The sequence below is a fragment of the Diabrotica undecimpunctata genome, chromosome 9, assembly GCF_040954645.1.
Source record: "Diabrotica undecimpunctata isolate CICGRU chromosome 9, icDiaUnde3, whole genome shotgun sequence".
In the NCBI taxonomy this organism is placed as follows: Eukaryota; Metazoa; Arthropoda; class Insecta; order Coleoptera; family Chrysomelidae; genus Diabrotica; species Diabrotica undecimpunctata.
In genome coordinates, this window is record NC_092811.1 from 34,077,247 (window position 1) to 34,104,439 (window position 27,193).

A 27,193-nucleotide genomic window follows, 5' to 3' on the forward strand; every position below is an offset into this window, starting at 1 on the left:
GTGTATAAAGTGTTGCCGCTCTTTTAGAGTAAGAGTTTTGTTTATGTTTTGATTTCTTACACAGTTTGATCATAATATAATATAATATTAATAAATTGTATTTATAAATACATATTAAATTTAGATTAATAGCTTTAAAAACTAATTATTGCACTGTATTGTGATTGTGCTATGCCAAAACAAGTAAATAGTCTGTAGAAAGCTGATAAGCTTTCATATAAGATAGATTATTTTGAACAAGAAATAATGGCGGGACGTTTTTACTATTAAAGCCCTAAAAGAGGTAAGTTTAAAATTTAGAATGTATAATTTTGTATTCAAATGTTTTCTTATGTATTTTAGTGTATTGCAGTAGTCTTAAAACTAAGTGTATTTACTGTTAATATAATAGTTTGACAAATAGTTGACATTTTAAAAATTCCTCACTTACTAACTATTCTGATGTTTTGGCAACGCTGTATGGTTCTGACGTCTTAAATATTGAATGACGTGCAAGCATTTTTATATGAACAATGCTATAGTTATGTTTTATTAGTCTGTGCTTTTTACCATGATACTATGATTAAGAAGATAAGATATTGCGCATAAGTCGTGACGTAATTGGAGACTTGCACGTTCGTAATGTCAGTTTTTTGTTTGTGTCAATAAATAATCTTTATTAAATAGTTTGGAGATATCTTTTTGTGTACGATTATTGTAATTATTAAACCTTTATTTAATATTATTATTTTGCTAATTAAATAATTTCATCACAGAATGCATAAAAATCCTATTTAACTTTAACAAGAATTCAAATCTGATCTCCAATGACGGCATGCGCGAACACGACCGATTTTGTGCTACGGGAAGATCCTATCTTGTTAGTCATAGTATCATGCTTTTTACAGCCACAGTGAACAGCCACATTTACTGATGAAACTGCAATACTAACCGTCAGTGAAACATTCAAAGAAACAACAAGACACCTCCAAAATGCAGTGAACGAAATAACCATTTGGAATAATAAATGACACATGAGTAGCGTCATTTGTTATTTACAGGAAGTTAAGATTGGTATAATGTAAACTGTCAATTGTATTCACTTAACTGTATTCTCAACTGGTGCAGTGAACGAAATAACCATTTGGAATAATAAATGACACATGAGTAGCGCCATTTGTTATTTACAGGAAGTTAAGATTGGTACAATGTAAACTGTCAATTGTATTCACTTAACTGTATTCTCAACTGGTGCGTTTCATTTATAAGTTTTAACATTGGGAGAATTTGCTATTGTTTTCTCAACACAGAGGATCGTTTAAGTCAAAGCTTTCATCCATAATCCAAAATAGTTGCAAATTCGTTAAATTTCTTGGTTTGATGATGAACTAATAGAAATGCGAAAAAATCTTTCGACAGTCAAGATAATTGCTGATTTTACAAAGGAATATAGTGAGTATAAAAAATTTAAGAAGCACTATAAATCAACAATATCATTAAAGAAAAAACTGGCTTATGAGAATTTGTTTTTCCAATTCAGAAAATATATCTCGTGATAGTTGGAAAGTTATAAATTACCACAGAAATAAATTTCAAAATAAAAAAGTCTGACCAAGCGCGATTACATCAAACGATTTCAATAATTACTTTACTTCAGTGGCTAAACATAGTAGAAGTTCTTTTAATTCTACAAATGAAAATGTAGCCATAGATTTTTTGAAAGATGTACACTCTCCTTGCGACTCTTTATTTTTATTACCTGTTAATTATACTGAAATCAGGAATGTTTTGCATAAATTGAAAAATTCACACTGCACGGATTTTTATTTCTTAAACAAAAAAATAATTGTGGAAACAATCGATATTATTATTGACAAATTATAGATTATAATAATTGTCTTACTGAGGGGATTTTCCCAGATGTTTTAAAAGTAACAAAAGTGCTACCAGTGTTCAAAAAGGGAGCTTTAGATGAAATTGGAAATTACCGTCCCATCTCAATCATTCCCATTTTCGGCAAAATTTTTGAGAGTATTCTAAATGTTCGTTTCGTAGAATATCTAGAAAAACACAAAATACTTCACTGTAATCAATATAGCTTTAGAAAAAAGTGTAGCACTACACTAGCTATACAGAAAATTGTGAGAGGTATAGTTGATGGTTCGGAGGAAGGTCATTTTGTGTCTTTGACATTGTGTGACTTATCCAAAGTTTTTGACTGTGTTTCGCATGAATTACTGTTGAAAAAAATGCATAAATACGGTATTAGGGGAAACACTCTTAATCTATTTAGATCATACCTAACAAATAGAAAACAGGCAGTTTTTCTTAATAACAGCTATTCTGAGACTAACACTGTCGAATATGGTGTACCTCAAGGTTCGATATTAGGACCCACTTTGTTTCTTATTTATCTGAACGATTTATTTCACTACACTTTTCCTATAAAATGTGTTTGCTTCGCAGATGATACAACTCTCATAAATACTGATATTAATAAGAATAATTTAAAAATTTAAATAGATAGTGATATCCAGAAAGCAAAAAACTGGTTTTCAGATAATGGGCTAAAGCTAAATGAAGAGAAAAATCAGAATTTGATTTTTAGTTCTGATTGGAAGTATATCTCAAGAAATAGTGTTAAACTATTAGGAATCTTTATAGACGATAATTTGGATTGGAGTGCTCATATAGATTACTTAAGTTCTAGACTTGCTACAAGTATATTTTTAATACGCAACTTAGTTTATATGATTCCTAAAAATACCCTTAGAATGTGCTACTTTGCACTATTTCATAGCTATTTGCAGTACGGAATAACTGTTTGGGGTAATTCTTCTTACGCAGATCGAATTTTTAAATTACAAAAAAGAGTAGTGAGGGTACTTGCAAGAGCAGAGTATAGGGAACACTGTAAACCTTTATTTCTGGATTTAGGTATTATGCCACTACCTTCACTCTATATATATATGAGACGCTGATTGAAATTCATGCCAACAAAGGTAAGTTTAACATAAACTCCAACGTCAATGATCACGATACAAGATCTAGAGATGCTATTAGAGCACAAAGTTTTAGGTTAACAAAGAGCATAAAAAATTCGACTGATGTTAGTTTGTATAACTTTTTGCCAGATGAAGTAAAATGTCTTCACTTATTATCGTTTAAGCTTAAAATCAAATCACACTTTTTGAAACATTGTTTCTATTCAAAAACGGAGAGTTAACCCCAAAATGACTCTATGGTTATACACAAGGGTTATTAGACCCATGATAACCTATGGCTCGGTGACGTGGTGGACAAACACGCAGCAAGTGGGAGCAATAAGGCTGCTAGGTAATACACAAAGGCTAGCATGCCTGTGTATTATGGGGGCCATAAAAACAACTCCTACTGCAGCGTTGGAAGTCCTGCTGAATCTACCACCACTTCATATCTTTATACAAGCCGAAGCCAGATCAGTGATGCACAGATTAATCCATAGTCAGCGAGTATAGGATTAATCCATAGTTTGGTCAGGGTAGTTGCTTATTATAAATATATTTCATGTTTTTTATAATTCCACAAAGTGTGTTTGTCGTTTTTTTCTTTTTAACTGTTAATATTAAATATATACATGTTTGTAATGTTTAAATTCGCCAAAAATTTTATATGTTTTATATGTATTGTCACTATTCCTTTGACTTGTCAAAAACAAAACTATTTTTGTATATTGATTAAATAAATTCTATTCTATTCTATACTATACTAACTAAAATATAACACAAAAGCCATAAATAATAAATACGCCTCATAATATTTTAAATTCATCTTATTTTTCGTTTCATAATACAGTTTTTATAAGTTTACAAAAAAGAAGTAACTTACATTAAATAAATAGTACGAATGTAAGTATACAAAGGTTTTTTATATAAATATTGTTGCTATTACTAAAAATAATGTCACAAGGAATGAGTCTATTTAAAAAACGTCCCATTATACTCATCTAAGTATAAATAAGTGTTAATATTGAAAATGTTAGTGTATATTTAATTACAAAGTTTCTTAAATGATACAAAAACATTTAAAAACAATAATAATAAATAAGATTATTAAGTATACTTAACTAAGTATAAATAAAGCCTTCTGAAAAGTAGTAGATGTACAGGATCTACATTAGATCTAAAAAGTCGCAACGGACTAGACGCAAAACCAGCTCTAATGTAGTAATATATAGTAATACTATCACTCTAAAAATTTGCATTTTACGGTACACTAAACGATATTTTTTATTAATTATTACCCACCACACAAAAACTATAATACAACAAAATAGATTACGTCTTTTATAATCTACATTTTGATTATAGTGTCTGAATGGGATACCTACATCAAAATATTATCATTTCGACCAATAAATTTTTCTACTACTTCTCTTCATGGATGTTGAACTAACTCTAAAATACAGTACAAATTTACAAAAAGTTATTTCATCTTTACAAAAAGAACTATATAATTTATAATGTATAGAATAAAAAATTTTAAGCAACAATAACAAAACATATTATTTAAATAACAAGAATAAGTTTAAAAATATACAAGTAAAACATAGAAATACGAGAAATGAACTTTTTGAAGTGTACGACGTTAACAGGAAGAAATGGGGATGCTCCTTTCTTTGTAGTTTTGACTTATGACGAAAACCTACAACAGAAATTTAGGAAATTTATTTAAAATATAATGTTATGAAAGGTAACAAATACTACTAAAAACAAAGAACGAGTACACTGTGTTTTACGCTAGGCGCACACACATCGATCCAACAAATTCCTTTGGTGGCGCGAAGAAACAATGTGAGCGTGCACACACATCGATCACCAAGCGGCACTGCATCGATGTCGTGTGGCGATCGATAAATGTCACTGTATGGACGGCTGCCGTATTCGTTCTAGTGCTGCCAGGTCTACCGTTTTTACGGTAGATCTACCGTTTTCCACCTCGATCTACCGCTCTACCGTTTTAACACCTTATTCCTGTGGCGCACCCAGGGGGGGGTTTTGGGGTTTAAACCCCCCCCCCAGAGCATATAAAGTAAACAATAATATATAAAGAATAGTAGGAAAATGTACCTTATGTCTTTCATACATAAAACAAAAAATCCAAAACGCTGATTGAATAATTAAATTACCACTTTAAATAAGTAGAACACAATAATTATTGTATTATTGTATTAATACACAATAATTCATAATATTTTTCATTATATTTAGATATCGATACCTAATATTAGGCTTATGAAAAAGTAGACAGAACGAGTCTGTTGCGAGTAGCATGCGCCTACAGGACTGCATCTGCGGCGGCCTTGTGGACTATCACGGGTTGTATTCCTCTGCATGTGTTATCAGTAGAAAGGAGACATCTCTATGGGAGAAGAAAGCATACAGCTATAAAAAAAAGAAGAAAGGGAAAGATCAATGGAAAGATGGCAAGAAGAGTGGAACAACAAGGAAGATGTTGCTCAGTGGACAAAGATGCTGATCCCGAGCCTAAGGGACTGGGTAGATTGTCTGTTTTAGAGCGTATCTTGATGGGTTCAGAAAGACAGATACAGATAAATACCTATACTGCGAATATTCCGACATTGTTACTCACATAATGCTGGAGTGTAATAGATGTACAGTGGAAAGAAACAGAATGAAGAAATAGGTATGAATGAGGGATGGAATAGTGTTCACAATTACATCCAAGCAGTCATAAAAAAGAAAGAAGAAGAAGAGAAACACCAACCGAGCTAACGACAGAGATAAGATCTAATTACTATTTTAATGGAAATAAGTCGTAATTGAAGGTTAAAATAAGTTTATTGACGTTTGAATTTTTGATCTTTGATCTTGCACTGATAACTTCATCGACCTAGAAAAGGCGTATGATACAGTTCCAAGACTTAAATTGTGGCAAGCTTAACAACAACTCGACATTAGTTTATACCTTTTAGGAATAATCACAGAAGTATACTGGGATAACACTACTTACCTAAAAATCGGATATAGACTATCAGAGTCAATAAAAGTAACTAAAGGACTAAACCAAGGATGCAATATGTCACCCTTACTGTTTAATTTATATATTGAGACAGCCCTCCAAAATTGGAAAAACCCCTGCCAGGGAATGGGGATCCCCATAGGAAATGGCGTACTGTTCTCCCTGAACTTTGCGGATGACCAAGTCATCCTAGCTCAAAATTCTTTTGATCTAGAATTTATGATAAAGCGTTATAGAGAGAATATTTAAAATGATGGTTACAAGTCAGCATGAAGAAAACAGAATATTTACTTAGTTATCAATTCAGATGCAAGGTTTGAAGTGTTGATAGACGAGGACGTGTAAATCAAACAAGTGGCAAAATTTAAATATTTAGGTCTACTCATTAATAAGAACAGCTTGGGAGAAACCGAAATTAAACACAAATTAATCAGGAACGTAAAATTGTAGGATGTCTGAACTCCTTATGGTGGGATCACAATGTTTCCAAAAGGAACAATAAAAGAATAGGGCAAAAAATGGTTGAATCAGTTCTTTGTTATGGCTCTGAAGTATGGACAATTAATGTAGACCTGAAGAGAAGATTGTTGGCAGTTGAAATGGATTATTTGAGAAGAAGTGCTAGAACATCACGGCAGGAAAGGAAGACCAACGAATCTATAAGAAATAACATGAATGCTACAGAAACGGTCATTGACAGAATAGAAAGAAGAGGTTTAAAATGGTTTGGACATCTATTGAGAATGCCTGACGAACGTTGGCCCCAAAAACTTCACAAATGGAAGCCCCCTGGAAGAAGAAAAAGAGGTAGACCTCGACGCTCATGGAATGAAGGAATTAGAAGAGCGATGGAATCGAGAGGTTTGGAGGAGGAGCATACCTTGGACTGGGAGGATTGGCGGAGGAGAACGGGAATACGGCTATAGCCGTCTTCAAAATGTATTGTATTTACAAGTTGGATTTATTTCAAACGTCAATAACCTTATTAAAACCTTCAATTGTGGCTTATTCCCATTAAAATAGTAATTTCTTTAAAATGCCACAAGAAAATAGCTTCAGAACAATAGATAAGATCTAGATAAGAGAAGGGAGTGTTCCAAAAATGTCGTCAGCCTTACAGTGGCCACCCCACTTTCGGAGTACGGTACGTGCAACAGTCAACTGCGCACAAGTAAGAGAGGGTGGTTTTAGTTGGTGGGCAGGATAATAGATACCTGAATGCATAGCGGTTTGGCACCGCTATCTTCAGTACTTTAAATTAAACCAAAACCTAAATTTTAGGAACTCAAAATAGAGGTAGGTAGCATAAAAAAATTTCAAAACCCCCCCTAAGACAAATTCTGGGTGCGCCACTGCCTTATTCTACCGCATTTTTGAAGTTATACTTCTATACGCACGGTCGGCGTTGGAAATGTGCATGAGAGTGAATCTGTGAAACCATTACATATGTAAGATAATGAGTAAGAGAGAGACAGAAGATATATTTTCTCTCTTCCTCTCTCGAAAATAAAAATGTTCCTTTTGTATTTAATATTATTAATATTATATATAATATTGTATATATATATAATATTATATATAATATAATATATATTAATATTATTATTTATGCGATATGTTTTGTATTATTTAAAATTAAACGTTTATAATTATTTTAGGCTTTTGTATTTCAAAATAATCACTGTTTTACCGAGAACTGTCAATTTTGAAATCCGTTAGTGTCATGTCTAATTGGCAAATCCTTTACGTGTTTGGTTCATACGCTGGTGGTTGTGAGTTCGAATTCCAATTATGAATTTCCTATTTTATTTTTGAAATATTTAAAAACCTCACGTTAATCTTATTAAATATATGTAATATACGCAAAAAACATAAATTTTGAAATAAAATGAAAATTTACAACATAATCCGAGTTGTTGGTTTTTTATTTTTATCTTCGTAAAGTAAGTTATGTATATTGGCAGTTTTAAATACTTATGCATATTACATTTTAATTTATATTGTATTATTATATTGAATTATGTTGCAGTATATTTATTGTATTGTAATTTTTATATTAATAACCAAATAAACAATGAATTTTACTGCAGAGTATGTGTAAAATTTTTTTTTTGCATTCAACTCCTTTTATACATATATAAAATTAAAATATATATTTTCATTAAAATATTGATACAATCCTTCATTTACTATACTCCTATTACAGGTCAAATGATTATATACAGCAAACGATGCACCATATACCTATATAACTAATTCTTTTTCTCCTTCTGCTCTCTCTTACCTATAGCATTACATATGTAATGATTGTGCAGATTGACTCCTATATAAATTTTTAACGGCGAACGCGTGTATAGAAGTATAACTTCTACCGGCATTCCCACTGGACTGCCACTCCCGTTTTTTTAATTTAAAGCATTTGACAAAACATAATACACTTATATTTAATTGATGATTATCTTTTTGAGATTTTTTGTTTCTAGTTTTGAAATTTTTTTAAAGAATATGAGACGTTGGAACGTTGGTAAAATCCTTGAATCCTACGGGCGGTGCCTGACTTGTAACGAGACGACAATAATTCATTATAATATTATAAAGTTACTTATTGCACATATTCAAGTGCTCTGTGGGTAAATTATATTAAGTGTAAAGTGTATTAATTTATATTTAAATGGGAATAAGCCACAATTAAAGGTTAAAATACGTTTATTGACGTTTCAATTTCCACTTCGGAAATCGTTCTCCAGATACAAACATTAGTAAATTAAATAAAAGTAAATATAAATGTAAAGTGTATATTTAATACGTAATAATGTCTGACAGTGATAGCAGTATAAGTGACACTAGTGCCAAACATTGTGAAAAAAAGAAAATATTCCCAGGTATATAAAATCTCATGAGAAGATGAAAGTAAATTTAAAGGCTGGCTTGGAAAAAGTAAAAGTCATGAGTCACCACAAATTAGTTACCTATATGCAAATGTCAAATCTCTCATAAAAACTCTTTTGGACTGTTTTGTAAAAAGAGACATCATTGACAAAACCGCAGTATTGGATATAGATTATAAAAATCCCAGAAATATGTTACCCATTAATAAGATGTATTTTGGTTCTGACATTTCTACGTCTAGTGTAGATAAAAATTATTTAGAATGTGTAAAGTTAAAGTATTAAAAAGGTTTACCATAAAAAATAACATCTTGGAAGATTTGCAGTTCATAAATCCTAATTTGGTGCGAAGTAGAAAAATTAATTCAATTTCACATACTTATTTCACCAAAATTGAGCAATATTGGGATAAATCAGGGCGATCTTCAATCATTAGATAATGAGTGGAGACTTTTACGAAACACTGAGTTCCCTGAATCTAATGATACATTAGCATTTTACAGTCAAGTAAGTGAAATGAATTATGGCAGTGGACTAAATATGTTCCGCAATTTATCCCTACTTGTTTTTAATGTATTGATCTTACCGCATTCGAGTGCAAATGTAGAAAGAATTTTTTCGGTTGTCAATACATTAAAAAATAAGCAGAGAAATAAATTAAGCACAAAGACTTTGAGGCACTACTACATAGCAAGAGAATAGTTGACTCCGACTGAAGTTGCTATAATTTTAAAGTAGAAAATGATATGCGAAAACTTCTTAATAAAAACATTTACGAGCAGAACTCGGATATTGACGAGATCTAATGGTTGATTTTTTTATAATTCAGCGTTGTGTTTTGTTTTACCATATTTTTAGGTTTAGTTTTGATTTCAGTTAATGTTTTTGAAGTTTATTTAGGTTAATTTTTTAATAAAAATTATGTTTTTAAAAATTTTGTATGTATTTTCTGGTGAAAATTATTTACAAATGAACGTACTCTTATAAAAAGGCATTTAAATAACCATTCTTCTTCTTCTACGGCACTACAGCCCAAAATGAGCCTTGGCCTCCTTTATTTTTTGCCTCCACCCTTGTCTGTCTGTGGCTGCTCTTCTCCATACACGGACGCCTAAAAGTGCTTGTGCGTCGCTGCTTACTGTGTCTTCCCAGCGCTTTCTTGGCTTTCCAACTGGTCTGTTTCCCTGCATTCTGGCGTTCAGTGCTCGTTTTGGTAGCCTATCCTCTCCCATTCGTATCACATGTCCGGCCCATTGCAATAAACCATTGGCATTACATAATATAAAAAACAACAAATTTGTCAACTTTATGGTATTTCTACCGTTTTCTACCGTATTTTTCAAGTTCGCTCTACCGCAAAACGGTTCATGTCACCTGGCAACACTGGACTCGTTGCCGTCGTTCCAAGGCGTATAGTACCAAATGAACGCGCGCACACACATCGATCTTTGTCGATTGTCGACCGACCAGAGGACCAGTTGCATTTTTTGGACACTCCTGAACGTACGTAGCTCTGTCTCTGTGTTGCTACGCAATTCTGTGTTGTCCATTGTGATTTTGTGTACTCCACCTAACAAACCCTTGTGGATTAACAAACGTCATCGAATAAATGTCGTGTAGTGTGCGTGCAAAGCATCATCGATAAAAGTTCGATTGAACTTTTATCGACCGTCCAAATTCGATGTGTGTGCGCCTAGCCTTAGTGTTAGGGTAATTTTTTTATTTGAAAATTTTTTGTTTCGTTTTAGGCTTAGTATGATAAAAATAAACGAAAAACTAATCGGCAGTCTTGGCGTTAGAAATGTATGCAACAAGCCATAGAAAAGGTTCTTGAGGAAATAATTGATTATCTTGGCATCGAAACTACTTGAGGTACCTCGGTCAACACTTGAAGAGAGACTAAGAAAAGTTCAAAAAGGAATTCGTAAATGAGAGAATTCAGCCAAAATATGACTAGGGTGTCACAAACCAGTTTATTCTAAGAAACAAGAAGAAGAGTTGGTACTACTCTTCTACTCGTAGAAGTACTACTCTAGAAGAGTCTATTACGAGTAGCATGCGCCTACAGGACTGTATTCTATCACGGGTTGTGTTCCTTTGCATGTGTTAGCAGTAGAAAGGAGACATCTCTATGAGAGCAGAGAACATTTAATAACAGCCATAAAAAAAATAAGAAAGGGAAAGATGGCAATAAGAGTGGAACAACACAGAAGATGTTCCATAGTGGAACAAGATGCTAATGTCTAGCCTAAGGGACTGAGTATATTGTCTGTTTTAGGGCGTATCTTCATAGGTTCAGAAAGACAGATACAGATAAATGCCTATACTGCGAATATTCCGACATTGTTACTCACACAATGTTGGAGTGTAATAGATGTACAGTGGAGAGAAACAGAATGTATAGAAAAATAGGTATAAACCCTGTGACTGTGAGAGAGATGATCGTGAAGATGACGGGAAGTAAGGAGGGATGGAATAGTGTTCACAATTACATCTGAACAGTAACTAAAAGGAAAGAAGAAGAGAAATGCCAACCGGGCCAACGACAGAGATAAGATCTAGATAAGAGAAGGGAGTGTTCCAAAACTGTCGTCAGCCTTACAGCGGCCATCCCACTTTCGGAGTACGGTACGTGCGACAGTCAACTGCGCACGAGTAGGAGAGGGAGAGGGTGATTTTAGTTGGTAGGCAGGATAACAGATTATCTGAATCTTTGGATTTGCTATCTTTAGTACTTTAAATTAAACTAGAACCCAAATTTTTAGGACTCAAAATGGAGGTAGCACAAAAAAAATTTTGGTGCCCAACCAAACCCCCCCTCCCGCAAATTCTAGATGCGCTGGACTGACTAACCGAGGAAATCCGCAAAAAAGTATTATATTGGAGATTAAAAATAATAACTTACTTCTAAAATGAATTTCTAGCTGAATTTCACTATTGGCTATAATATCACAGAGTTCGCATTTGAATTCTTTTCCTTGGCGTTCTGCCCTTAACTTGTGCTTCCTGCCGTCAAGGTGCCTTTGAAAAATTTTGGTGCTGGTAACCTTGACTCTACAAATGTCGCACGATAACGGCTAAAATATTAAACACTATTAATTAATCAATACATATATTGCAATAAAATTATATTAAAACAAAAAAAATAAAAGACACATAACGATGCTCGATTATTTTTGTTTTAAAAATATTTTATCGTAGCGATAACTCATCAATAGCAGAGCGATAATCTAAACACACCCTATCAGTTACATGATATATTTTAGAGTTAGCAGAATCAAGAACTTCCAGTTTGCAGCAGAGACCGGTAACGTTCTATATTGCAAAGGAAACTAGATAACTAGGATAACTCTTGGGACTTCCATGTCCAACTCTCATACCATCGTTTTGGAGATCTCCTAGGTCATCTCGATGTAAAAGAGAGAAAGAGAAAGAAAAGACAGGCTATTCATGTGATGCACCGGTCTAGAGAGTAGAGAGGACCTACCGCATGAGTTGTCCGGTTGAAGGGGTGGACTTTTGTTAGTAGGAAGGGAGTTTGGTGGTTGCATCTGTGAGCACGACTCTTCTGGGAGGCCTGCGTGCGGATGGTGCCTGCCACCGTAAATCCAACACACGCCAGGGCATGCTTAACGGGATACGGCCTGGTGTGGTCTTTAGAAGATTTACCACCTCTTTCCCATTAAAAGAAAAGTTGATTTCGATGTATCGGGATTTTCTGACCTTTTTCATAGAAATTACAATGAACCCTCAGATAGAGCGGATAACGACGATGATGACACGGCGACAACGCGGACCATACAGAACAGACAAAAATTCAAAATTTAAAGAACAAAATAACTTGCGATAGTATGGTATAAAGACTTGCGATAAGTATGGATTAAAAAACAATGTTAAGAAAACTAAATATCTGATAGTCAGCAAACGAAACTAAATACAGCATAACGGTATTTGAGTCGAAGATGCAGTACGAGACAGAGTGGAGAAACTCATCTCTCTCGGCAGTAATCGATTCTTCGATCTAAGGTAAACGTGTTAAACGCAGAAGAACAACATCATTGTAATGAAATGCAAAACCTTTATAAACTAGGTTTTAATATACAAGAAATTAGCATTGTTTTGTTTGAATGAATAACCTGACAATTACATATGACATTAACTAAAACTAAGATGACAAACACAGTTCACAGACCACAGGACATTCACCCCAACTTTATTTTTGAACAGTCTTTAAGGTAAGCAGGAGTGTTTCTTTCCCTGGTACCTCTTCTAATAAGACTGTCTTTATTTTCTTCCTTTAAAACACTTTCAATATTACCTTGATCTTCCAGAACGTTAACAGGAGAAATATTTGGATTTTCCTCACATATACTCAATCTAGGGCTTGGTGGATCTTTGATAAACTGTTCATTAGAAACCGCAGATTCCGATCCACTAACACAATCCAGTAGAGATGCATCTCCTCGTGGTGCAAGTTGTCTTAAGGCTACTGTTGTTTCTTTACCATCTTTACGTCTAACAACAACATAGTTTGGATTTGGTTCAATTAGCTGTACTTCTTCAACGAGGGGTTCATATTTGGACTGCCTCACAATTTTTTTCATAAATACTTTTCCGGGGGTTATCAACCATGAAGGAAGCGCAGCTCCATTTATAGCTTTTCTGGAATGATGAAACATTCGCTCATGAGGGGTACTGTTTGTAGATGTACACAAAAGAGAACGAATTGCTATCTCAACTACTTCTTCCCACTGTTCAGTTTTTAAATGTTTAGATTTTAAAGCAAGAGAAATAGTTTTCCATATAATTCCATTATATCTTTCTGTCTGGCCATTGCCTTCAGGATTGTAAGATGTTGTTCGGCTTGTAGGTATTCCTTGTGAATGGAGAACTGTTTTGATTTCTTGAGACATAAATGCCCCCCCTTGATCTGAATGGATATAATTAGGCATTCCAAATAAAGAGAATAAGTTTGTAAGACACTTCACAACAGTTTTCGCTGAAACATCTTGACATGGATATACAAAGGGGAATCGAGAATATTCGGCAACAATTGTTAGGATATATTTGTTATGAGATCTAGATGGAAGCGGTCCTTTAAAATCCAGAGACAATCTTTCAAAAGGCGAAGTAGCTTTAATTAATCTCCCTTGAGTTTTCAAAAACTTTGGTTTTATTTCTGCACAGATAGGACAGCGATTGGTCATTTCACGGACTTCATCAATAGTATATGGTAAGTTACGTGTCTTTATCCAATGGACCATTCTGGTGATTCCTGGATGACACAAGGATTGATGTAGTTCAAATAGACTTGGTCGAGGATTTATTGAACAGCTCACTCGTGAGAAAATATCTGGCACTACATTCTCAACTCCTGGTCGGTACTGAATATCGAAACTATAGCATGATCATTCAAGGCGCCATCTGATAATCTTCTCATTTTTTATCTTACTAGTGTGGCGCATATTGAACATAAAAGAGACAGACTTTTGATCTTCACAGACCACAGGACAATCATGACTTAAAAGCTTTTGACAAGGTACGGAAAATCTACATTATTATTTAAAGATGCTGTCAATATAGCCTGTCAATATAGCTAATATCTCTACAGAAAACGATGAAAAATTTTGAAAGATTTCGGATATCTACCAAGAGAATTAAAAAATACAAACTATCTGTCGTTGAATACTATATGAGAATAGGCAACGTCTTGAAAAAAATTAAAGAAATACACTTATCTTGGAATAAATATGAACGTAAATCGGAATCATTATACGGAAATTAAATATCAAAGGGAGAAAAAAAAATTTTAAAATATCAAAACTATTTAGATGCTACCATCTATCCATACACACAAAAATTATACTGTTAAAGGGGTAGGTATGTTTTGACGATACTTTTATATGGAGAACATCTTTTGACTAACAAAAATATAACCAAATACTACTGATCATGAAATTCGGAAAACAATATCAGGCACAGGAGGAAAATCACAAGACTGCAAGGTCTCCCCTGCCGTCGGCATGCGAAAACCTTGCAATGTAGCGACTTGGAATGTTAGAAGTCTATATGAAGCTGGAAAAGTGCATACTGTAGTTAAAGAAATGGAAAGACTGAATATCGATATATTCGGAATCAGCGACCTCCAATGGCCTGATTCAGGAAAGATGAAAATTAACAATAGAAAAATATATTATTAAGGACGTCAAGACGGTTCACACATTTCTACAAGATTTACAAATTGCTTTGATGATTGAAAACAATGGAAACAAATAGATACTGTGGGAAGAACAGAAACTATTAAGAACATTCGAATTGGTCATCCTTTTTATACAGCTACCAAATAATTCCGGTGCATCACTCTTTCGCATCCTATTCCTCATTAATGAAAAAATCAAAATATCAAAAAATCAATTTTTGAGACAATAATAATGTTCATTATAAAGGCGCTAACGAAAAAATATGGGAATAAAGGAATCGTTCTTATGATATTTATTTGACTCAATGACATTCCTGAAAAGTCAACATAAATTTCATTTGAAAGTAAAATTACATCACAGCTCGATGTTAAGTTTTATTTTTTCTCATTAGTGCTGGATTAGATAACATATAGATAGTTCCTTGGTGTTGAATGTATGTTGGTGATGTGGAGTTAGTATTATGTTATTATTATTTGTTGCAAGAATAAGCCGCATCTTGGTGAAGCTGGCTCTTAGTTCTAGTATTGGTGAATTCAACGAATATCAAGCCAGCTCTGTTAGTCAGCCCAGCTCACGTCAAGAGGACTCTTCGAAATTAGTCGTTGAAGTGACAGGTGATCAAGTACTATCAACGACATCAAAACCCGTCATAACACAGCATGATATTAGAGACCAAGAACTGCTTGCACATTTATCCGAACCAACCACTTCGATTGGAGCGATTACACCCTCCATTGAGTGTCATGATGTAATGGAGTACACAACACAGATCTATCCTGTAGAAAAGCTCGATGAAGTCATGCAGAAGCAATCAGATATAGATTTTAGTTCAGGATCAGATGAATTTTATGCTCCATCCGAAAGTGAAACTGATACAGATGTAACAGCAGATGATGTCACTAATATACATTCGGTCGCTAATATACCAATACGACAACAGCCGCTTTCAATATCGGATACAGACCAAAATATTTTTACACATCAAGAACAACCAAAACCAAGAAAGCGTAAAGGTCAAGTTAACCGAAATGAGTGGAGAAATTAAAAAATGCCAAGTTAAGATTGGAGGGGAAGTCTTATGTTGGATTTGAAAAATAAGAAAATGAAAAATATAAGCAAACTAAAATTAAGGAATCTAGATGCCTAAGGTCAAGATGTAATGGGCACCCTCAGCCGAAAAAAGGTAAAGAAGGTCCAAGACAAGATTTCAAATGTAATACGATTAGTGAGGATGATCTACAGTCAATACATTCGTACTTTTGGAATCTGTCATCTTGGGAGGCTAAAAAAGTTTACATCACTGGGTCTGTATTGCAGGCACGTCCAAAATACAGAAGAAAAACTACTACTACTTCAAGAAAAAACACCGGATTTTCTTTTTACTTGACTGTAAAGGCTTGACTTTTTTACTTGACTGTAATAGGCAAAGAACTTTCGGGGGAAGTAGAGCTAAAAAGAGGCGTAAGGCAAGGTTGCATACTCTCCCCCTTATTGTTCAATATATATTCGGAAGAAATAATTAAAAATCACTCGAAAATGTAACAATTGGAATAAAAGTCAACGGCAGACCCATCAACAATATCAGATATGCTGATGATACTATACTAATTGCAGAGAATATACAAGATCTACAGACACTTTTAGATAATGTAGTAAATGCTAATGAGGAAAGCGGACTAACGCTTAATGATAACGCTAATAAAACAAAATTTATGACAATTTCCAAAACACAAGACATTTTAAACATAAGAGGGATTCCAATAGAAAAAGTAAAAAAAATACAGATATCTTGGTACAATTATTAATGAAAATAACGAGTATACAGAAGAAATAAAAATGAGAATTGGACAAGCTAGAGCAACATTTAATAAGATGAGAAAAGTATTATGCAGCAGAGACCTTAGTTTGCAACTCAAAATAAGAATATTACGTTCATATGTGTTTTCGGTGCTGTGGAGGCCTGGACCTTAAAGAAAGAGGTGAGCGATCGACTTAAAGCATTCGAGATGTGGATCTACCGAAGAATATTAAAAATAAGTTGGGTAGACCGAATAACAAATGTTGAGGTCCTCAGAAAGATGACAAAGGAAATGGAAATCATGAATACGATTAAGATAAAAAACTTACAATATCTCGGCCACGTTATGAGAGGGGACAAATACGTGTTGCTACAAACCATAATGCAGGGAAAAATACAGGGAAAACGAAGTATTGGGAGAAGACGCATCTCCTGGCTCAACAATCTGAGAAAGTGGTATAATTACAGTTCCGTCGACTTGTTCAGAGCTGCAATCCCAAAAGTGAAAATAGCTGTGATGATTACCAACCTCCTTAGAGGAGACGGTACCTAAAGAAGAAGAAAAGAAAATGAAGATGATGTGAAGAAACGTGTTTTTTCACATCATCAAACACATTAAGCGTTGGTGAAAAGACTGTGCGCTCTTGGATTTTATCAGATTAACCCAGTACAAGTCAGGAAAACGGAGAACAGGAAGAAGAAGAACAAGAAAATCAGGCACCATGACAAAGACCAAATAGAGTTAACAATAATGTAGAAGAATTTCTGAATTTACTACCTAAAGTAGAAAGCCATTATTGTCGAGCGGCTTCCACTAAACTTTACGTTGAGCACTTGTGGTCTAGTCTGCAAGAGATGTACCGCTTTTATGAAGAGGATTGTCAAACACAAAACAAAACTGCATCGTCCTGGAAAAGCTTTTACATTACTTTAAAAACAATGAATATAGATCTTTATACTCCAAAAAACGATCAATGTAATACATGCACATAGTATACGAAAGGAACGTGCGATGAAGAAACATTCCAGAAACATCAGCAAAAGAAGCAATTAGCAAGAGAAGAGAAAACAAGAGACAAAGAAAAATCCAACAATAATGCTAACACTGAAACCTATACTGTAGATTTACAGCCTATTCTTTTAGCTCCAAGACTAAATTCAAGTGCAAATTACTACAAGACTAAGTTAAAAGTCCACAATGAGACTTTCCTTAACTTAAGTACTAAAAATGCCGTCTGCTACGTTTGGCACGAAGCTGTGGCAGGGATCGAAAGTGACGTATTTGCGTCAATTTACACAGACTTTTTAACAAAAGTGATAGAAAAACGACACCCAGAAAAAATTACGATTTGGAGTGATGGATGTGGTTACCAGAACCGATATACCAAGTTTTCTAATGCACTGCTTGAATTAAGCATTAAAACAAAAGTAATTATTGAACAAAAATACTTGAAAGTTGGACACACCTTCATGGAAGTAGACTCTATTCATTCTAGTATTGAAAAAAAATTGCGCAATCGTCGAGAGGTCTATACACCAGCAGACTAGATTCCAATAATTCAATCTGCGAGACAACGACCGAATCCCTATGAAACAATCTATTGTATGAATGATGATTTTTATGCATTTGAACCAGTATACTACAAAACTATTCGACCTGGCAACAAAGCCAGCAATCCCTGTGTTAACGATGTGGTTGGTTTTCAGTATACCCCTAATGGCATTATTCGTTACATCTGTGCTTCCAAGACGAATGGGCTGATTTACCTGTAAGATCAAAGCGCCTAGAGTCACTACCAAACCATCTCAAACTGTACACAGGGCTAATTCCAATCGAAGCGTCGAAATATGCACACTTACAAGAACTAAAACAATTAATTCCACAAGATGATCGTCAATTCTACGAGACATTACCTCACAAATAAATTTGTTCTTCGCTCTTATATAGTAAATAAAAACTTTAATGACTTCTATTCTGAAATTAATTTCACCTGTGTCATCAAAATGGTTTGATTTTAAGTCGCAATATATCCTATGTCAACATTCCTCAAAAACTGTAAAGTTAACAACCACTTTTATAATCTATTATAAATTCATACTCAATTTCAAAACAAAATTTATTGTCATAAAACATATTTAACTAACTAAAAAACGAAAAATCAGTTTTTAGTCCTTCCTGTAAAATTACACCTAATTGACATTCAACCTATTGCATGTACCATGACAATATGCTTTTGTAATCAGAAGAAATTGTACAAACATTGAAATAAATAAAAATAACCGTTTAAAGTTTCATGTAAATGCTATTAGCATTAATAGCCCAGTCTGGTTAAAAAAAAAAAAAGGTGGAAAAATGTTTCGCAGATATCTGAAGCTTTTAAGACATAGGTGGGGGTTACTAGATGATGAATAGATGAAAAGATACTCCTAGTTTTACCTTGCGTTTTTTTTAAGCAATAATTTATGGTCACAATTTGATTTTTTGTCTATAAATTTTTTCCCTTATATTTTAAATAAACAGTATTTATGTCATTTTTTTATGTCAAGAATATCTTTATTTTCCCGTTTTTTTAATTAAAATTGATAAATAATTTACAGAGATATTTGCAAAAAAGCAGTTTTTTTGCACTAATTTATAAATTTTATTATTTTTTTTATTAACAAAATAAAATGGTATTAATACATTTAAACATCAAGGAATTACCATCTTTTAGATTTGTGCGAAATTTCCCCCCGATCAGTCGAATATTTTATAAGTTATTTAATTTGTTTATCCCTGAGGCTAATTATTTAAACTATTGAGCTTTCCCTATGCATGATGCTAGACACATTCAGCAAATTTCATAGGTTTCTTTAAGACTTGGACTATCTCAGAAGTTAAATGCATATTGAGTTTTCATCGAAATTATTTACAAAATAAACGTTTGAAAAGGGGGTATGTTTTTTACTTATAAACAATTGTAATAACTTCTATATTTTTCAAGCTACTGACTTGTACGTACAACCATTGGATAGTTGGTAAAAAAGCTCACATTAAAAAATAAAAAACCTTCTATGACCAATAGGAACGAAGGTAGTGACTATTTTTAAAAAAACCATATCTCCATTGTTTTATAAACATTAAGAAGTAAAATTTGCACAAATTTTGAATGAAAATCTAAACTTTATATTGAAACTTATAGCTATAAAATTTATCTAATTTTTTGAAAGGACGGTACTTTCGAAAGATCGACATAGGAAAGTGGAGAGGATATCTGTTTCAGCTCCGTTTTTTTTTTCGGCATCGGAACTTCAAATTGCAACGTAGGAAAAATTTACATTATCTCGGCTTCCTTTGCAGCTGCAAGCCTCTTTTTTTTATTCTGGAGTAGCTCGTCGAAATATGAATAACTACATAGTTTTCACTGGCCGGAAAATATGGGAAAACTCGGAAAAATTGAGTCCATTTGAAATTCACCCTAAATACTTACTTTTTTTTAATTTTCTCGAATAGTCTGTCGCAGTATTAATAATGATGACATAATTTTCACCCCTCATAAATCTCTGAAAATCCCGGAAAATCAACATATGTTTTTTCATTTTATATCAATGATGTAATAATACTTATATATTTTATAAATTAAATTTCAGGTAATTTTTACACATTATATTATTATATTCCTTATATTAATTATAATTGTTTGTATTTTTATAATTAACAATATTGATTTTTATTCTAATTTTCTTACAAATATGATATACAATATTAATCTAATCTGCCTTACTGCTTCGATAAAATAAGTCGATTTTTTCATCACTTGCCTTAATAAATTTTGCAATGTTTATTGAACTTTACTTTTTTTATTTTCTTTACATACATTGGTTTAAAAGTTAAAATTTGGTTCATTTATTCGACTTCACTGTCAGGTCTGAACCTTTTTGTTGCAGGTTGTTTGTCTTCACTTATTAAGTCAGTCTTTCCATACATTAACATATTAATGGGCGATCTTAATGCCAAGGTGGGTCAAGGTAAGGTAGGAGAACAAGTAGGAAAATATGGGCTTGGAAACAGAAATGACAGAGGAGATCGATTGATTCAATTTTGCCAAAGTGTAGACTTCGTAATAACAAACACCTTTTTCAAATTACCTCCTCGACGGTTATATACATGGACATCTCCACAACATACCAAAGAAAAAATAGTGAGAAATCAAATAGACTACATTATGATAGCAAGGAGGTATCATAATGCTGTTAAATGTACTAAGACGTACCCAGGAGCTGATATAGGCTCAGATCATAACCCGGTAGTTACTGTGATAGAGGCACGACCAAAAAAGATTAGAAGACCACACAGAAAGTCACTAGATTTAAATAAACTTTAAAGAAACAAAAATATACGACAAGAAACAGGAGAAGAAATAAATGAAAACCTCCGTTCAGTGCAGCAACAAATTAACGATACAAACAACGTTAACCAAAAATTAAAGTACATAAATACAGCTATACAAACCACAGGAAATAAACATCTTACAAAAACAACAACAAAGAATAGGGGGTGGATGACACAAGATATACTAGACTTGATGGAACAAAGAAGAAAGATAAAGAATTACCCAGACAAATACAAAGAAATAAATAAACACATAAAAAAGGGAATAAAAGAAGCCAAATAGGAGTGGATTAAAGAACAAGGTGAAGAAATGGAAACCTATGAGAAAAAGTACGATGCGTTCAATATGCACAAAAAAGTAAAAGAGATAACAGGAAGCATAAAGAAATGCCAAATAGGTAAACTTAAAGACAAAGATGGAAATCTTATTGTAGATCTAGAGAATAAAATAAAAAGATGGACAGAATACCTGAATGAATTATTTGAAGACGATAGAAACAACTTAACTCAGATAATCAATGCAACTGGGCCAGACATATTGAAAGAAGAAGTAGAATACGCAATAAGAAACGCTAAAAATGGAAAAGCAAATGGACCTGATGAAATTCCTACAGAACTGTTGAAGCTTTTGAATGATAAATCTGTAACCATAATATTAAATTTTGCAGCGAGGAGATAAAACAGTTTCCCCTCCACTTTCCTATGTCGATCTTTCGAAAGTAACTTCGTTTCGAAAGGTTTTAAGTTTCGAAAAATTGGATGAATTTTATAGCTATAAAATTCAATATAAAGTTTAGATTTTCATTTAAAATTTGTGCAAATTTTACTTCTTAATGTTTCTAAACAATGGAGATATAATTAACAAAAAAATTGTCGCTAACTTCGTTCCTATTGTTCATAGAAGGTTTATTTATTTTGTTAAATGTGAGTTTTTTTACCAGCTATCTAATGGTTGTACGTACAAGTCTGTAGCTTGAAAAATATAGAAGTTATTACAATTGTTTATAAGTAAAAAACATACCCCTTTTTCAAACGTTTATTTTGTAAATAATTTCGATGAAAACTCAATATTCATTTAACTTCTGAGATAGTATAAGTCTTAAAGAATCCTATGAAATTTGTTAAATGTGTCTAGCATCATTCATAGGGCAAGATCAATGGTTTAAATAATTAGTCCCAGGGATAAACAAATTGAATAACTTTTAAACTATTTGACCGATCGGGGGGAAATTTCGCACAAATTTAAAGGACGGTAATTCCTCAATGTTGAAATATATTAATAACATTTTATTCTCCTCAGGGATAAACAAATTAAATAACTTATAAAATATTCGACTGATCGGGGGGAAATTTCGCACAAATCTAAAAGATGGTAATTCCTTGATGTTTAAATGTATTAATACCATTTTATTTTGTTAATAAAAAAATTAATTAAATTTATAAATTAGTGCAAAAAAACTGCTTTTTTGCAAATATCTCCGTAAATTATTTATCAATTTTAATTGAAAAAACGGGAAAATAAAGATATTCTTGATATAAAAAAATGGTATAAATATTGTTTATTTAAATTATAAGGGAAAAAACTTATAGATAAAAAATCAAATTCTGACCATAAATTATTGTTTAAAAAAAACGCAAGGTAAAAATAGGAGTATCTTTTTATCTATTCGTCATCTAGTAACCCTCCCCTATGTCTTAAAAGCTTCAGATATCTGCGAAACAGTTTGCCGTGAAATCGATGATTTTTGTATAACCAGACTGGGCTATAAATTACTTAGTACAAATATGAAAGTGAGTTTATTTGCAATAACATATTTTTGAAGATTTTTATTTCATATTTATTTCATGATTTCACGGCGTGGAGAATAGTCAAATTAAATATATGCAATTACAAGGTCTTACTCTAGTGATCAATAAACAGATAAAACAATTTACTTGCCTGAATTTGTTTTTTGAAATCATCTGCTCCATTTTCTTTATCGGTATCTCCTTCACTATCGGATTTTTTATTGGAAAAATTTTTTGGTAGATCTTCTACCCGATTGTGAATTTCTCCCGACATTTCAACGGTTACCGAATAGACAATGTATAATAAAGTATGTAAAAATTTTGCCATTTTCAACTAAATGGTCAATGCGAAGTATGCCTGTACTAGTTTTTTGGCTTGGGTTTTAGAACCGTAAAAACTTAACTCATTAGTCCAGCTGAGTTGAATGTGTTGCTGTTTTCTATATTATTAAAATAATTTCTTAAAACATCTATACAGAATGTCTCAAAATGGGCGGCCGTGTTTTAAAAATTTACTTCAAGTAGATAGTTGTTACAAATCGAAAATTTGAATGAAACTTTTTCCTAGTCTTGTTTATAAAATTATTGTTAATTGTGTAATATATATATTGTTTAAAATAATATATTCTCTAACATTATTTTCATCAATGTTATCAATGCTGTTATTAATATGTAATACTTTTTCTGGATCCTGCAAGCCAGCTATAAAGTGAAAAAGGTTGAACTTTTTCGCCAAAAGCTTTTTAAAAAGCCTTACTGTTATTTCACTGAAATTATTGGTTTGGTCGCCATGTGTTGATGCGTTCCTATAAGCGAGGCACCAAACTTCCTTTCTTTTTCAATATTCAGTAACATATTTCTTCCATTTCGGAAATCGTTGGTTTTCAAGAATAATCTTAAATGACTTTGGGGCACTCTCTATAGTCGATGCTAATAATATAGCTTGAAATGTCTTGAATAAAAGTTGTCATCTTAGGGTATTCCATTCCTTTTTCACAAATCCAGCGTCAAATTGATTGGCATATCGTCGATAAGATGTCAAAACCACGTATCTCAATTTTCGATGGTTTTGCGTTTTTTGTGTGGCCTATATTAGGAAATCGAGCTGCATCGATTGAGAAACCTCTTATTACAAAGCATGTGAAATTGCACCTCCGTCACTCGAATTTAGAAACCTTGTATCTCACATGTTGTACACGAAACCACGTAAGTCAACACGTGTCTGAAAAATTGTTAAATACTGAACATTTTTGTGCAGTTATATAGCTTTATAAGAATTATAACTGTTTATTAGAAGCTATGGTAAGTGAAAACAACTTATTACTTTGTTTTAATAATACGTAGATGCATTGTTTTACGTTAAACAGAAACATGAGGTTATGATGACTCAATTATTATATTTCAATTGATCAACTGAAACAAATTATATAAATCAATTAAGGAAAAGCAAAAACTTGTCAGTTGGTACAAGAATTTCCAAAATAATGTATTACAGTGAATTTTTAAGTAAAAAAAATTGTGATACGAGGTTTTGTTACCTACCAAAATATAATCAAGCATTTACAATATTGATTTACGAGGTTTCTTTGGAAACAAAATAAGTGTTTTTTTGTTTTAGTTTTAGGCAAGCCGGGCTTCGAGAAATGTCAAATCAGCACTAGAAAGTCTAAAAGCGAATTCTGATATTGACCAGAATGAAAGTACTACCAATGAAATTTCACATTCTAAAGAGGAAGTCGCAGAACTTAAGAGCCGTCATAAAGAAGATTGAAAAAAAGCAAATACAGGTTTTGAACAAGTTTATGAGACCTTTCGAGAAGAATCCTCCAGTTTCCAGCTCATTGCTTCTTCATCACTCTCTTCACAAAACATTCAAGTACATTCCTGTATTATTTTGAAACCAAAGAGTACTGCTATTCAAACAGGATCTCATTTAAAAAATGACACCCAAAGCAGATGCCTGGCTAGTATTAATACAGAAGATAATGGTATGAATGTTGATGTAAAGGACAGTAGTCAGGTGGAGAATGTCAGTAGGGATCTAACATTGAACGTAGAAAATATCAATGAAGCTGCGGAAAATCGACACTATAACACTGACATTGAATTTGAATAACCTTTCGAAGGATCAGAGTCAAGTTATCATCCAAATACTTCGTCGGATTCTGAAGATGAAGCTGTAAATGTCGCCAGACGCAAAAAAATTAAAGCGACGCCTAAAGAAGTAGACGCTGCCCGAGAAGAGAAAAATGAGAAGAAAAGGCGTAGCAAAAAAGGCAAAGCTGTCAATATTGAACGCAGAAATAAAATTAAAACATTCCTTGAAAAACTGCCAAAGATGCCCTTCCATTATTGCCGTTCATCAACGAGTAAACTTTATTTGGAAACAACTTTTTAATCATATTAAGACAAAAATTATGAATCACAATCTGCTGTCGGATATGTTTTCTTAAAAGAAATGAAAAACACAAACATTGATGTGTATCATCCAAGGAAGGACCAGTGTGATTTATGTTTTTCGCATAAACTGGGCAATGTAGAGCAAGAAGATTATGAATCGCACATTAGCCAAAAAGATCGCGCTAGAAAGGAAAAAATCAAGGATAAAGAAGATGCGTTGGAAGGAAAAGTGTGCGTATTTACGATGGATGTACAAGTGGTCCAACTTGTCCCTGTCGTCCCAGCAGGCATGGTATACTTTAAACAGAAACTAGCATGCCATAACTTTACCATCTATAATTTAACAAATTATAAGGTAGTTTGTTATGCATGGCATGAGAGAGGGCAAAAAAGATCTCAACTCCTTCACATCTTGTATAATTGATTTTTTAAATAAAGAGTTAGATGCCCGAGAAAAGGACAAACCCAAATTTTTTTATAGCGATGGATGTTCTGCACAAAATTGCAACGTGACATTGGCTAATACACTTCAGCATTTCTGCAACTAAAATGATACAGTAATTATACAGAAATATTTAGTTTAGGGTCACTTGCAAATGGAGTGCGATAGTGTGCACTCCACCATTGAAAGAAAGAAAAAAATAAATGCATTTATTCACCATCCAATTATGTGGAAATAATTAAAGAGGCTCGTAAAAATTCCAAAAATCCATACAAAGTTAAATACATTGATCACAAATTTTTTAATGACTATTCCGAAATTAAGTATTATTCATCCATTCGTCCAGGGAAAAAAGTGGGAGATGCATGCGTGAATAATCTGAGGGCTCTAAGGTATTCCAGAGATTTGCCTGTCCAATTCAAACTAAACTTTGATGAGGAGTGGCAGTTTTTACCAGTTTGCAAAAATACGAATAATGCAGGAATCGCAAGAAAAATGTATAATGACCATTTGCCCATTACAGAAGACAAATTTAATCACATGCAGTCTCTTAAGACTGTTATTCACCCAGATTATCATGGTTTTTATGACTCGTTGAAGCACTAATTTTTTTTTGTTTTCAAAATATGGAAAATAGTTGTGTTTATTTTATTTTGTATCAGAATGCTTATGTAACATGATTGTTTTATTTCTTTGAAGAATAAACATTTTATTTTTCTTCTGTAATATTGTTCTTTGTGTGTAAAAAAGGCGTAAGCGAGCTGAAAATATGCTACCAAAACCTCGTAAGACCCGAAATTAAATACCTCGTATCTCACGATTTTTTTCCAAAAAAATCTAATTTTATTTTTTTCGAGATTAATCACTATCACAAATAATTCATTTCGTGGAGAAATGATTTCTACTATGGGAAGTTTTAGGTGATTTCCCAAAATACACTAATTTTGAGATACAGGGTTTGACATCTGAACGACGATATATGAAAACGGTATAAAAGTGTTTGTGATGCTGGTCAAACACGTTTTAAGACTTTTCTTTCTGCGTCATTATCATCTGTAATAAATATTTTAGGATAACCCATTCCGCCGAAGGCATTTATGGTATCGACCCTTTAAGCAGTTGGTATGCTTCAACATATTCTTCAATTGTTTGACCTTTGGTAATAATAACTGCCAAAGGCAACTGTTTCTATTCCACAAGGGGTTAAAACAAACGAAACCGAATGGTTTAATGCATCGCAAAAAGCTGTGGTATCTGTAAAAACATCTTTTGCAAATTAAAGATTGTGTGCTCGTTGCATAATAG

At 32.9% G+C, this 27,193-nt stretch overlaps 1 protein-coding gene across 1 annotated transcript; it reads right to left on the reverse strand.

Annotated features, from left to right (window-relative positions):
* Positions 1-3,774: 3,774 nt before the first annotated feature.
* On the reverse strand, positions 3,775-23,414 carry LOC140449361 (zinc finger protein 385D-like). Its single transcript, XM_072542505.1, has 3 exons — positions 23,198-23,414; positions 11,794-11,965; positions 3,775-4,662 (listed from the first exon to the last, which is right to left on the reverse strand). Exons 1-3 carry the CDS (start codon positions 23,372-23,374, stop codon positions 4,523-4,525), a joined length of 489 nt encoding a protein of 162 aa, XP_072398606.1. The 5' UTR covers positions 23,375-23,414; the 3' UTR covers positions 3,775-4,522.
* Positions 23,415-27,193: the final 3,779 nt, after the last annotated feature.